At 46.4% G+C, this 13,855-nt stretch overlaps 1 protein-coding gene across 1 annotated transcript in view; it reads left to right on the forward strand.

Annotated features, from left to right (window-relative positions):
* Positions 1 to 7,120: 7,120 nt before the first annotated feature.
* LOC117711294 (multidrug and toxin extrusion protein 1) overlaps positions 7,121 to 13,855 on the forward strand; it is a 34,929-nt gene continuing 28,194 nt past the window's right edge. Inside the window, exons 1-3 of the mRNA XM_034506855.2 lie at positions 7,121 to 7,337; positions 11,698 to 11,799; positions 13,307 to 13,375. Coding sequence (XP_034362746.1) covers positions 7,203 to 7,337; positions 11,698 to 11,799; positions 13,307 to 13,375 — 306 coding nt within the window. The 5' untranslated portion in view covers positions 7,121 to 7,202. The remainder of the gene's footprint in view (positions 7,338 to 11,697; positions 11,800 to 13,306; positions 13,376 to 13,855) is intronic.

A 13,855-nucleotide genomic window follows, 5' to 3' on the forward strand; every position in this document is an offset into this window, starting at 1 on the left:
TGCTGAGTGCATGAGCCACCACGCTTCCTGTAAAATTCTTTGAGGTTATTGTCTCAGAGGTCTGATAGCTGGAAGCAGGGGGCATGGCTGTCTCTTTTTGGAATATCTCTGCTCCCATCAGGTTTGAATTGTGAGGACTGATGTATTTCCCTGTTCGTGAGCATGCAGTGGGCCATCAGGATCACTGATGGGTGAGGACACCAGGTACAATGAGTTTAGTTTGTGTACCTCGGGACCCTGTTACCTCCTGGATACCTCAGTTTGGTTTCCGTTGTTTCTATGGCAGCATCAGGTCACACCACTCTCTATGAAAAGTATTTTTTTCTCTCCCTGAAGTTGAATGCTGTACTCTGGTATCTATAGATCAAGGTGTGTGATCTGAATCTGAAAAGCTGGCTTTCTTTTTGTGCACATCAAGGAAAAATCTTGCCAGGATTAGAAATCTGTTTGAGTGGCCTGCTCTTTTGTCTCCCCATTTCATGCGTGAGATTCTCCTGACTTTGCTTCTTCTGACATCAGCCTCATCCCTGGGCTCAGAGCCTGGTAGGTGTCATGGCAGAACTAGACAAGGCATAGAGCCAAGGGTGGAGTAAGAGCCCTTCCCATCCACGATTCTTAAAAACAAAACAATTCCAGAAATATTTTTTGCTGGTTAAATATTTGGGGTTAAAATTGGGTGATGAAGAAACTGAGATCACTGTGACCAGTTCAAATTGATGATTTGGTGTGAAAAGAATATTGAAGAGTTAACTGGTGCAGCCGCCACATTTTCTGGTGTAAAAGGGGAAGTGGAGGGGGTACTTAAGACTTGTCATCTGGTACACAAAATGATGGGGACATTGAAGTGTGGTGAACATGGCAGCATGCAAAGATTCAGAAAGAATATATCTCATGACCTACCAAGGAAGCCAATGAACTTAATGAGAAAAAAGAAACAGGGAGCTGAAGACAAAATGGGAATACAATGAGTATGAGAGACAGAATAACATCCACCAAAGATGTCCTAATCCCTAGAACCTGTGACTGTACTACCCTATGTGATGGCAGGCATGTGTGGATGAGAGGAAGTTGAAATCCTGAGATGAAGCAATCACCCTCAATTGTTACATGGGCTCAGTAGAATTGCAAGGACCCTTAAGATGAGGGCAAAGGGTCAAAGTCAGAAAAAGGAGATGAGATGACAGAACACAGGTTGGAGTTTTCCCATGATCTACTGCTACAACAAAACACTCGATGCTGGAGAGTGTATAAAGAAAAAAAGATGTGTTTAACTCAAAGTGCATGAGACTAGAGAACATTGCACCAGCTTCTGCCCAGTTTTGGCAAGAGAGGTTTTTGGTGACACTACAACATATCAAATGGCATCAGGATGAGAATGTTGGCTACAGGGAGATGTCACTGGCAAGATGGCAGGCCAGAATTGGGAGCCAGGCTTGCTCTATGCAGAACCTGCTCCCGTAGGAACTAACAGGGTTTCTGGGGTGGGGTGGGGGTGAGATTGCATGAGTCAGTTCTGAGAGTTACACTTGAATGACCTAAATAACCAGCACTGGGCCCACCTTTTAAAGATTCTGTCTCTTGAAGACACCACACAGAGGCCCAAACTTCCAACACACTAGTGGGAGGGACATATTCAAATCACACTAGCTGGTAACTTCAGAAGACAGAAACTTTCTTTCTTTCTTTTTTTTTTTTTTAAATTTTCTTCTTAATTTTTAAAATATTGTAACTATTTAATTATTTTTGGCTTTTGGAGACAGTCTCACTTTTTATTTAGCCCAGGTTGGCCTGTAATTCATGGCAACTGTCTTAGTCAAGGTTTTACTGTTGTGAACAGACACCATGACCAAGACAACTCTTATAAGGACAACATTTAATTGGGACTGGCTTACAGGTTCAGAGGTTCAGTCTGTTATCATCAAGGCAGGAATATAGCAGGTGGGGGTGTACTCTTATTTGGAAGTAGAGTCTTTGTAGATATCATAAACTCAAGGCAAAGTCATATGTATTATGATGGGCTTTGACCCCATGACTTCTTTCCTTATATAAGGAGAAAATAGAGCCATGGAGACAGACTGCAGGGTACAGCTGTGAATGCAGAGGTGGTAGTTAGAACCATGCTGCACAAACCAAGGTGAAGCCATTATTTTATGTCACTGACACTAAAATACCTGAGAGAAAAATAATTAAGAGAAAAAGGATTTATTTTGTCTCACAGATTCTGAGGGCTCAGTCTGCAGTTGGCACTGTGACAACGGATATGTTTAGTAGGGGAGAGCTGTCCACTTCATGACTCACCAAGAAGCTGAGTCATGAAGCTAGGGATAAGATAACCCCTAACCACCTACTTCCTTCACCTTCTAAAGTCTCTACAACCTCCCCAAATAGCACCCCTGCCTGGTGACCAAGAACTCAGAACACAGGCTCTAAAGATGTCTCAGTGGTTAAAAGCACTAGCTGTTCCTGCAAGGACCAAGGGTTGGCTCCCAGCACCCACATAGCAGCTCACACCACGTGTTACTCTAGTTCCAGGAGCTTGGATGCCCTCTTCTGACCTCTTCAGGAGCTGCACACACATGTGGTTCACACAAATACATGCAGGCAAAGCTCTCACATATATGAAATAAAATAAATCTTAAAAACAAGATCATTAAAAACACACAGAACGAGAGCCTATGGGGTGTATTTCATGTTCTGTCATAGCAGAAGAGAATGAAAGATTTGGTGGCAGTCACCAGAAACCAGCAGAGGTGTGTATGAGAGTTTTTCCTGAGTCTCCAAGAAGAAACTGGCTCTGCCATCTCCCTGGTTTCCGAATTTTTGGGGGCTGACATGTAAAAGAGTGAAATTCTGTTGTTAGAAGCTTCCAAATCTGTAGCCTGTTGTTCCGAAAGCTCTAAGAAACCAAGGCAGGAGCATGCCCCTCCTGAGGTTACCCTCTTTGGCTGAGGCTATGTTTATCAGATTTCTCTGCTGAGAGAAGGCATCTCCCCTTTTCATGCTGTAGAATGATCCTGGCCATGTTTGAGAATTAAGGCTAAGAGATTTTATTTGTCACTGTTGTGTATGGTGTTTTTTAAAAAAATGTTTTCATGTAAATGTTATTATCACCATAAAAGACTTGCACATGGAACTTTGTTAAACCATCTTCTTACTAATTCTATATATTTTTTCTGATATTGGAGGTGAAACTAATGGACCCCGCAGGCTAAGCACACACTGTCTGTGGAGCTGGATCCCTTTATTATCTCTGGATTCATCACTTTTCTCTCATTTGATTTCTTTGGATTATCTTGAATTGTAAATGCAAGCAATGGTTTTGTCTCTTCTTTCCCAATATTTACACACCACATTTATACTTCATGTCACACTGCTGGAAGCTTCCTAACCTGGAGTGGTTGAAATGAGGCACAGAGTTGGACTCAGGTATGGTTTTAAAGACTCATGGTCTTTGGGTGTTCTAGCTCTAACTATACTAAATGTTTGTTGATAGCTCCTAAAAGGTCCTAAACACTTTCTAGTTCTTTCCAAGGGTTAAAAGCCACTTGGTTAGGTGATCAACATCTGTAGACTTTGTTCTATCTCAGCAGGAATCGCATGGCTCTAACTTTCAGCCTGCTACTTGAAGTCACAGGAAGAAAAAGGGGCACTTTGAAAAGTGATTTTAGTGTTTATTTCTAAGTTCTAAAAGGTTTCCTATGAAAGCTCTATAAGAAAAAGGGGAAAGAGGCTTGTAAGAAGGGCATAAGAGGTGCTCAGAAAAAGGGGATAGGGAGTTCTAAAGAAAGCAGGACAGGAGAATATGCTCTCCTCTCTTTGTCCTCAGCACTTATGCATCTTTTAGAACACATGATCATGTGGTAAAAAGTTCTTCACAAGTTTACACATAAGTTCAAATCATAAATCAAATAAGACATTTACAACAGAGAATGTTTACTTTAGGAGTAACTAGCTGGCTAAATATTCATCATCTGTCACAGCTTCACAGGTTTGTGGAGAGTTAAAGACCATAACTTTTTGTGACTAAGTATTAATCAAGTTTTGTATAGATAAACCCAGTCAATATTTTACCTCCTGTCCTTGAAATTTTAGTAAATCTTCAGTCCCATTTTTATGATCTTTGGTTAATGGGTTTACAATCTCTTGAAATGTACTCTGAGTAGTAGATGCCTGCTTGCTATGTGAGAAGCAATTAACTCATGACACTAAAGACTGCCAGAGCTCTCATTGCAGTTTTGATTATCAGAGAGAACCTAATAGCAGTCCCACTATAAAAGAGTTTAGTAAATACTGATATAATTTTAGGAATTCTTGTAGGATCATTAATCATTAAGAAACCATCTATTTGTCTATATAGCATCACTACAAGACAGTACTTCTTTGTTGTTCTGCAGAGATCTACTCAAAAGTGTGGGCTAATACTAGTGATTGTTATATATGCTCATTAATAACAACAGGAAAACCATATCAATAGCAGGATCTTTCCTAAAATGAATTTCTCTTGGGCCTTGCCTACCAGACCAAATTTGTTATGGATTATAACTTAAGGCAGACTAATCTCAGGAAAATCACCTGCTAGTTTTTAGCTGCTTCTTGTTGGCTTGTGCCATCATGCCACGCCCCCGAGGGTTTCCTGAAGATCCCTAGAGAGCAGCAGCACCTGTTTCCCTCAGAGCCAGCTGGGGTGGTCATATTTAAAGCTCTGACCTTCTCTCTGAGAAGAGCTGCTAAAACAGCTGGGCAGCCCAAAGGCAGCACTGGTCCAGCTGTGTTTCACCAAAATAACAGGCAGGGAGGCATCCATGTGCTCCAGGATCAGTGCTCCAGGATTGGCACTGTCTGGAAATGCACTATTCATATCCCCCGTCATCATTAACCAAACCTAGAAACCCTTGTATCTGTGTGCAGGAAGACTCATGTCACTCACCAATACTCAGTGAGCAGGAGAATGCCCCTAAAGACCAAGAAACAGCTGCAGAAGTTCACCATCCAGGACTATGCAGCAGGACATTGATAGGATGAGGCTGGGGTGGGAATAACAGCAAGAAGGTGTGTGTGTGTGTGGGGGGGGAAATCTTAGTGTCCAGCCTGGGCATCTGGCTGTGGAGATCCCCATTCTGAGAAGCTGCCTCTCTGCTCCACACATGCAGTCCTGGTGGGGACACCCCAGTCACAGCTACCACCCAACCCTTTGGTACAGAACTTGGGGTATAGTTGAAGTGCAAACAGACACAAGACCCTAATTTTCTGAATTGGGTAATTGTTCTAAAAGTAGGTAAGAAATCTAAGGAGGGAAAATCCCTTCCTCTCTCTCATTTTGTATGAAAGGAGTGAGAAGAGACCAGAGAGTCTTAGTAGATGACTTATACAATGCAAGGATGAGACTAGAGACTGCCTTTACCTGCACAGAGACTAAGGGGAGAGTCACAGATGTTGTGAAAAGGGGGGGCACTAATGGTCTTGTTTGTATGTTTTGTGGTGGTATGAATAAGAATGCCCCCCCCCCCATAGGCTCATATATTTGAATACTTAGTCATCGGGGAGTGGTGATACGTTAGAAGGATTGAGAGGTACATCACTGGGGGTGAGCTTTGAGGTTTCTAAAGGCCAAGCCAGGTCCGGTGTTTCTCTCTTCCTGCTGCCTGTGGGTCTGGATGTAGAATTCACAGCTGCTTCTCCAGCACAGTGTCTGCCTGTGTGCCACCGTGCTTCCCACCGTGATGACAATGGATTAAATTTCCAAAACTGTAAGCAAGCCCCAGTTAAATGCTTTCCTTTATAAGAGTTGCCTTGGTCGTGGTGTCTCTTCACAGTAACAAATACTAAGATAGATTGTTCTTTTCACGGTGCTGGAGCCCAGGACTGCACATATATTAAGTATTGTACTCCCAGACACACAACAATCGTTTTTACATCCTTAGATTCCCCATGGCTGTAGCTCAGTGTGTGTGTGTGTGTGTGTGTGTGAAGCTGAGCATGAGTTCCATCCCCAATACTTAAAAACCAAACCCCAAATCCTGACCCCAGAGTTCCTGGTTATCTGAGGGGATGGTTTGGGTATGAACTGTCCCTCACAGACTCCTTTGCCGAAGTCTTCCTCCACCTGGTGGCCTCATTTGGAAGGCGCCGGAAAGTAGGCTAGCTGCAGAAAGTGAATCACACAAGCATGCCCGTGAAGAGCATTTTTGTCTCTCTGCATCCTGGCTGCCACAAGGCAAGAAGCATTCCTCTATGTTCTTCCTTGGACGTGGATGGAGACCTCTGAGGCCATGGGCTAAAATAAACCCTTCTTTCTTTAAGTTGCTTTTGGGATATTATGTCACAGCAGCGTGAAACTAACAGTGAGCTGAAACATTTGTTATTCAGGATCACTTGCCACAGAAGGGACTTTAGCCTCTCTCACAGGAGTCACCTTTGACTTGGGTCTAACATCTGAGGCAATTCTTTTGTGCTGGGCTACAAATGGGTGGTACTGTGGAGATGCATCTTGAGTTTACGGATGGACGAGGAGAATAAGGTCCTGGTGACAAGCCTGTATTTTTCAAGGCTGCAGGTGTCCCTTGAACCTGCATATTCCTGCCACTGTGTCTCCTGTCTCTGACCATCCAAGACCATCGAACACTTCTGTGTTACTTGAGAAGTGTGGCTTGCTTCCCTCTCCCCCCCCCCCCCCCCGTAGTACTTTAATGGAACAATTGTCCAGAAAGAAAAAAAAAATCGTGAAGTCTAAACCCATAACAAAGTGTGTGTTGAGTTGACCACAAGCTGCACAGCAGAAACCTCGAACACCCACTCCTGTTAGATCCGATCTCTGGCTGGCCACAGCGGAACCACGATCGGACCTTTGGCTGACCATAGTGGAATCCTGTCTCAGGACTCTAAGTCCTTCCATACCGCAAATTTCTCAAGTGCCCTTCTCTCCCCTGCAGCGACAGAGACTGGAAGGTCCCTGCCTCAGCGCTCTTCAGTTCGTTCGCTTTCAGCACTTCTGCAAACTTTTGGGTTCCTGCTTTAGGGCGCTGGCTGGCTTTTGGAGACGCGCGGGCCTTGGGGTTACAGGGGCAAGGGGTGCATCCAAGGTCGCAGATACTCGGCCGGCGCTGGGCGGGCGTAGGGGAGGCGGCCTAGGGCGGGGACTGGAGTCTTCGACCTGTGGGTCCCAGTTCTGCGCCCGCGTCCGCTCCCCAACAGCACGGAGGCACATGGAGCTCCCGGAGGAGCCCGCTCCCGGGACCGGAGGCGCAGACGCCGTGTCCGAGCGCCGTGGACTGCGCTGCCTGCTGCTGTCTGGCTTCCAAGAGGAGCTGCGGGCGCTCTTGGTCCTGGCAGGTCCTGCGGTGAGTCAGGTGGCCTCGGCTGCAGGCCGGTCCCCGAGGAGTAGGGGACCAGTTATTTAAATTATTTAAATTGCAGGGTCTGACTTGGCGGGATTGGGGGACCGGGAGAGCCGGCGGCGGGACACAGCTATGGGTGTGCAGAGCCTGGTGCCTCTCTGTGTGTGTCCTGTAGCTAGGGGTTCCTGAAAGTAAAACCACTCAGACTTGGCTTCTCTCCAGGCAGAGGCATGAAGCAGGAAAGTGAATTGTCACCTTGGAATCAGGCTTCCAAAACTATTTGGAATCTAGAGCCAATGTCCGACGCAGAGGCATCCTGTGCCCGCTCCTCTTCCACTAAGCACTGTGCTCAAAATCTGAGGTTTTAATGAGGTTCCCTCTGGGTAGGACGTGCTTTTATCAGTGAGGTTGATTTTACTCATTAGGCTAGGTCTCCTTCAACCTCGTCTCTTAGAAACAACGTGGGTTTAAAGAACCACAGAACCACATCACACTTGTGCTGACTCCTGTTCTCTGCCAGTGTAGCGGTTTTTCGTCCTCGAGGTTGAGAAGGCCGCTTCTCTCGTCAAAAAAAAAAAAAAAAAAAAATCTGGCAATGTGTCTCAGAGTGAATAAGCGTTTGGCCAAGAGGCATACACTCAAGCACCTTGGAGCTCCTGAGTCCTCTTGGCACACATGACAGGGCATAGAGAAGCGAGATCAAAGCCCAGGGTGAAGCCATCAGCTACAGGTCCAGCAGAGGCACAGAAGCTCACAACCCTCTGTGGACAAGAGCTCCTGGTGCTCAGTCTCCAAACTTGAAGTCCAGTTCCTGCATGGATCTTCTCAGCTGTGTTAGGGAACCCCATGAACTTAGAGCAGCTCCGTTCGACTGTCCATAAAATGAAGAGTGGCCAGCTTTGCCTCAACTTAGTCTCACGGAGCTGCTGCTGGAAAAGCGTCCTTAGAGTCAAGTGTGCTGTGGTCGCCGCCGTAGCCTGGAATCTCAGTGCTTGGGAGACTGGGGCAGAAGGTGACTAGAGCTACTTATTGTTCCACGCCATACTGGGCTACAGAAATTTAAAAAGGAAAAATTGCAACAGCAGCAGCAGCAGCAGCAGCAGCATTGTCTGCAGCTCCTGTCCTGTCTGGTTACCCTACCCCAGCACTAGGCTGATAGAGGAGAACTGGCTCCTTTTCCTACATGGGAACACGAATGCATACATATATGTCATTGGTTTCTCACCAGCACAATGCACACTCATTACAGGGGGAGAAAGGAAGGAAGAAAGAACAAATGAACGAACAAACAAACGAATAAAAACCACTAGGACCAACAGAGAAAGTGGGGGAGGGGCTCTCAGATCACTTGGGAGTTACTCAGGGAATTTTCCCTGAAGTCCTTAGCTGGAGGAGCCAGGTGACCCAGTGACTACTTTGCAAGACTGCCATCAAGATTTCTGTCCCGGTCAGCTTAGTCTCTTGTGTATGGAGCCCTTTTTGGTTCCTCCATCTTCATGCCTGGGCACCCCCTACTTCCTAAGGGCTGTCTACTGCCCTACCGGCCCAGGCCCCCTGGAAAATAGGGTGTACGAGCCAACCTCCTCTGAGCCTCCCGAGCCTCTGTCCTCTTCTTTCTCTTTGCATTTATTTATCTATTTATTCTTCCCGCCCCCCTCCCGTGTGTAGCACACTGGTGGAGGCCAGAGGGCAACTTGCTGCAGCGGGCTCTGTCCTTCCACCATGTGGGTCTCAGGCATTGAGCTGGGGTGGCTCACTTGGACCAGTGAGCACTAGGGTCATTGAGACATCGCAGTTCTCACACACTGGTATGGCTGTTATTTCAGTCCCAGCTCTGCCATGTGCCTCTGATGATATCATCAGTCAAGAGGACAAGTTGCTGGTTCCATAAGATATACTCCTGCATATGTTTCCTCTAGGGAGTAATTATTGTCCCTTGAGAGGTAATCCCCACCCCCATGAGTGATCTGTCTGTGAGGCTCTGTTGTTCTTGGGATCCAAGATGACCGAAGGATCAGAACATGACTGGAGATTTTCAGACGCCTTGGGAGCAGGGCATTATGGAAGCTGACAGTGAGATGCCTCGGTTGCCCTTATCTCTGTGCCTTTATCCTTCAAGGGAGTGAGCTAGATGGGTTAGGTATTACTAGTTCTTGGGCAGTACTCTGTAAGTGATTAACATGCGTATATGTACAGCAGAAAGGATTCTAGTTTCAAGTAAAGGACACAGACACAACGTGAAGGCTGAGATGCCAGGCCTTTACCCTGCTTTTAGTTAGCTCAAGGGCCCCTGTGGGGAGGTCAGTGCCTATTCAGCTCTCTGTGCAGAAGTGCTCAGATATGTAATTGTACCCTCGCATCTTTTCTGACTGTATTATGCCTTCCAAGGTGGGACAGCAGAGAGAGCTCAGACTGGGGACCATAGGATGGGGATCCCAGATACACTGTGAACTTCAAACATACTGTTGTGATTTGAGTTGAGTCCTATGACTCTAGGCTGAGCTTCCTTGTGTGTAAAAGGAAGAATGTCCCAGGTGTTAGCTTGGGCTCCTTGCTGTGCTATTGTTGTTAAAAGTGGACTTTCAGGCCATTGCAGGAAGGAGGATGAGTTAGGCCCTCCTAGAGCACCTGCATAGGCCTCTAAACAGGTTGTTACTTGCTTTCCCTCCAAGCACCAGGCCCGGGCACACCCGCCTTTTCCTATCTTAAGTTGCAAGGCAGGAAGGGTCTTGCTACCAGGTTTGTGTATTGTGACCCTGATGGAAAAAATGAGCGCTATCCCTGGATAAAAAGAAGGAAAGAACCACCGTCAGTGTGCTAACTTGGGACATGAGTGAAGGGGAGTGAACCAGGATCTCTCATGTACTAAGTGCATGCTCCCCCATAGAGCGGCACGCTGCATTATCCTGGTAATTTCTGTGTTATGTTTGGCTCTGTCTAAGCTATGACCACTTCAGTTCACTGCTATCTATCTGCACAGCAGCCCCTGAGCTATGTGGGAGAACCAATCCTTGTCTAGAAGCAACATGCCTTTCTGCAGTTCTTGGGTATGTTCAATGTACAATCGATCGTTGGACATATGAATCTTTGCATAGCACCGGGGTAGAGAAAGTGCAGAAGTGCAGACTCCCCAACCCCACTAACCTCCTAAGTCAATACATTGAGATGGGCCAAGGAGCATTTTGAATATCTGCAGGTGACTTTATGTCTGTGGCCAAGCTTCACTCAGAACCTTGAAGCCAAGAGCGGAGAGTCAGCAAATCTCTGCTCCAGAACCCTGTTCCTTGCAGGTACTGGCTGTGCTCCATTGCCAACCTGGGTAGTGAACAAAGTTATTAGTAGACTCCTAACAAAGCTGCGGCAGGCCTCATGGCCTTTGAAAGTGCACTCCAAATGAATTATATGAACTTAGCTCAAATTCCCAGCTTTTGTGTCAGAGACAGTAGTCATTGGAATGTAAGGCAGGGTGGCTCAGTGGTCGAGGATGTATCTGTCGTCATAGCTGAGCATCACAGAATTAGAGAGTTAGAGGCACTCAGTAAAGCCGGGGCTCCTCATGTGAACTCCCAGATTGCTCTGATGCCTGGTTGAATAATCTCACTGTGCCTCAGTCTTTGTATGATAAAACACCAAGACCAAGGCAATTTATTTTGGTTTATGGTTCCAGAGGGTTAGAGCCCATAATGATTAGTCTGAAGTTCCAGGGTCTTCCACAGTCCTCTGGGAGACATGGGAACACGGTTGGGGTCTTTACAGCCATAGCTCACTCCTTGGTTCCAACTTCTGCACTGGGAACTTTTTTATTTTTATTTTTTTTCTGTTGTGATAAATGATCATGACCACAGACAACCTTTGGTGGAAAAGGTTTATTTGTATTTTCACGTCATATTTTCTTCCACATCACAGTCTACCGTTGATAGAAGTCAGGGCAGAACTTTCAAGCAGGAACCTGGAGGCCGAGACTGAAGCAGAGGCCATGGAGGAATGTTGCTTAGCGGCTTGCTCTTATGGCATGCTCAGCCTGCTTTCTTATAGCATTCAGGACTGCCAGCCCGGGGGTGACCCCGCCCATAGTGAGCTGGGTCCTCCCACATCAATCATCCGTCAAGAAAACAACCCACAGGCCAATCTGGAGTGGGCATTTTCTCAATAGAGTGATTGGCTCTTCCCAAATGATTCTGTCCTGTGTCAAGTCGAGCTGAAACTAGCAAGCACACACGTTGCATGCTGTATTTAAATCGTACGCTTGTTTTCAGCAGTGTCCATGTTTCTTTCCCTGGGGAACTGGATGGGCAGCAGCAAGCTCTCCCTCGAACTGTGGTGGCTGAGTCTCATCTTGACCCCTGCTCTCTTCTCTTTTCAGTTCTTGGCCCAGTTGATGATGTTCCTAATTAGTTTCATAAGCTCAGTGTTCTGCGGCCACTTGGGCAAGCTGGAGCTGGATGCGGTCACACTGGCAATCGCGGTATGTAGAAGACTTTCCACAAAGGTTTGTAGAGCTGTCTGTCCTGTGCCACTTGCTGCTGTGACAAATGACAACATCCCAGTGCTTGTGCTTGAATCATGCTGCGTGTTCACTCACAGTGCTGGGGGTCAGGACTCTGAAACACTGGGCTAAAGTTAGGGTGCCGGCGGGGCTGCAGCTTTAGGAATTATGCTTTTGGGGGGTGATGGTGCAGATTCCCAGGCCTAGTGAGTTGGATGAGGCCATCAGTGGAAGGCATTCTCCCAGTAGCATCTGATGTGTGATTCCTGGAGCTCGAGATTTGAGAATGGGAAAAGGGAATTGTACAGTTGTGTTGAAATTTGCTGTGCTTAGGAGGTGGTACATTGCCCGTATTCCAGCATTTCCGATCCAAGTCCTAGTCTGGAAATAGAATGGAAAGGTAGGGTTTAGATTCAAACTTGAAATTGGCAGGTACCCCAAATTCTCTTTGTGGTGGATGCAATCCTCAAAGACAAGGAGATATGCCACCAGTCTCTGCCAGGAATTGGTAACTAGCCATGCAAGGTCAAGAGCCCCATCAACTTATTTGGTTTAGTTAGTCATATGTTTCTTTAGATGTGGACTCTGGCTCTTTATGGGGTATATTCGTGTTCTCCTTATCCCTCCTTGTCCTGACCTGTTCCTACTTGCCTGGTCTTTAGGCAAACCCTCTACCACTGAGCAATACCCCCAATTCCTTATTTGAATCTGAGGTCATATAGAATTACATACGGTTAAGCCTCAAGCAGGTTTCTACGGACTGAGGTCTTGAGATAAGCCAGCCCTTTCAGCAGGCCGGGCTCAACTGTTGTCCCAGTGAACCTTGCTACAGATTTAGTGAGGTAGAAGCAGGAGACCCCTCAAGCTACTTCCTGATTGCAGGGAAGGCAGGTGCACAGGCAAGGTCTCCAGCAGGCTCCGGTCTTGACATTTACTTCTGTGTCCTTCACGGGGTCCAGGGGCTTGATCAGGCCACACAGCTGAAATATTTATCTGAAATGAAGGATGGGAGTGTCTTGAATTACTCTGTGCATTTTAGAATGTTTGTACACTTTAACCAATTGAACACACCTAATCTGAAACTCCAAAATCCAAACTGTGCCAAAATCTGAGGTTCTGTGTTTTGTCACACTAGTGCTAAAGTTTCAGATTTATGGACATTTTGGATTGTGGAGTTTTGGATTAGAGATGCTGGTCCTGAGTCTGAAGTGAGCAGACGAAGCTCCAAACTGCTGCTGTGTCACACTGTGTTCAGGTATCGGTAGCTCTGAAGTCGAAGTGCAAAGTAGCCAAGACTTTTAAAATGCTATACTATTAACTATGGCCTGGGTTTTTGGTGTCCCTCTCTGAGCTTTTGCATACGTTCTATCTATCGGATCCAAGGGGTCTGAGCAGGTGCTCTCAGGGAGGGTCGGTCACACTGTGGTTCTGATCTACAAGAACAGAGAATGGTCCTCCCTTTAGCTCACTCCCTGTTATCTTCTAGGTTATCAACATCACAGGCATTTCAGTGGGACACGGCTTATCTTCAGCTTGTGACACTCTCATCTCCCAGGTAAACGGTGGTGACCGAATTCTCAGGGACTCCAGACATCTTTTCTTTGGTGTAGATGGAGGAACTCACCATAAGATGGAGGGTCCCATGCACACACAGATGAGGAACTCAGAGCAGCAAGTCCCTACCACCCTTTGCCAGCTGCAGACCATTCTCACTGCTGTTGTTGAAGTGTGGCTGGGGTTCCTTCAACCCTGGCAAAAGTTTTGTTCTGACCAGGCGGTGTCGGCACACACCTTTAATCCCAGCACTCAGGAGGCAGAGGCAGGTGGATCTCTGTGAGTTTGAGGCCAGCCTAGTCTACAAAACAAATTCCAGGACAGACAGGGCTACACAGAGAGATCTTGTCTCAAACAACCAAAAAAAAAAAAAAAAAAAAAAAAAAGAAGAAGAAGAAGAAGAAGAAGAAGAAGAAGAAGAAGTGTTATTCTGTTCTGCATGACTGCCTCACCCCCCCTTTGACCAAACAGGGGAACTGTG

This window comes from Arvicanthis niloticus, chromosome 6, assembly GCF_011762505.2.
Source record: "Arvicanthis niloticus isolate mArvNil1 chromosome 6, mArvNil1.pat.X, whole genome shotgun sequence".
Taxonomy (NCBI): Eukaryota; Metazoa; Chordata; class Mammalia; order Rodentia; family Muridae; genus Arvicanthis; species Arvicanthis niloticus.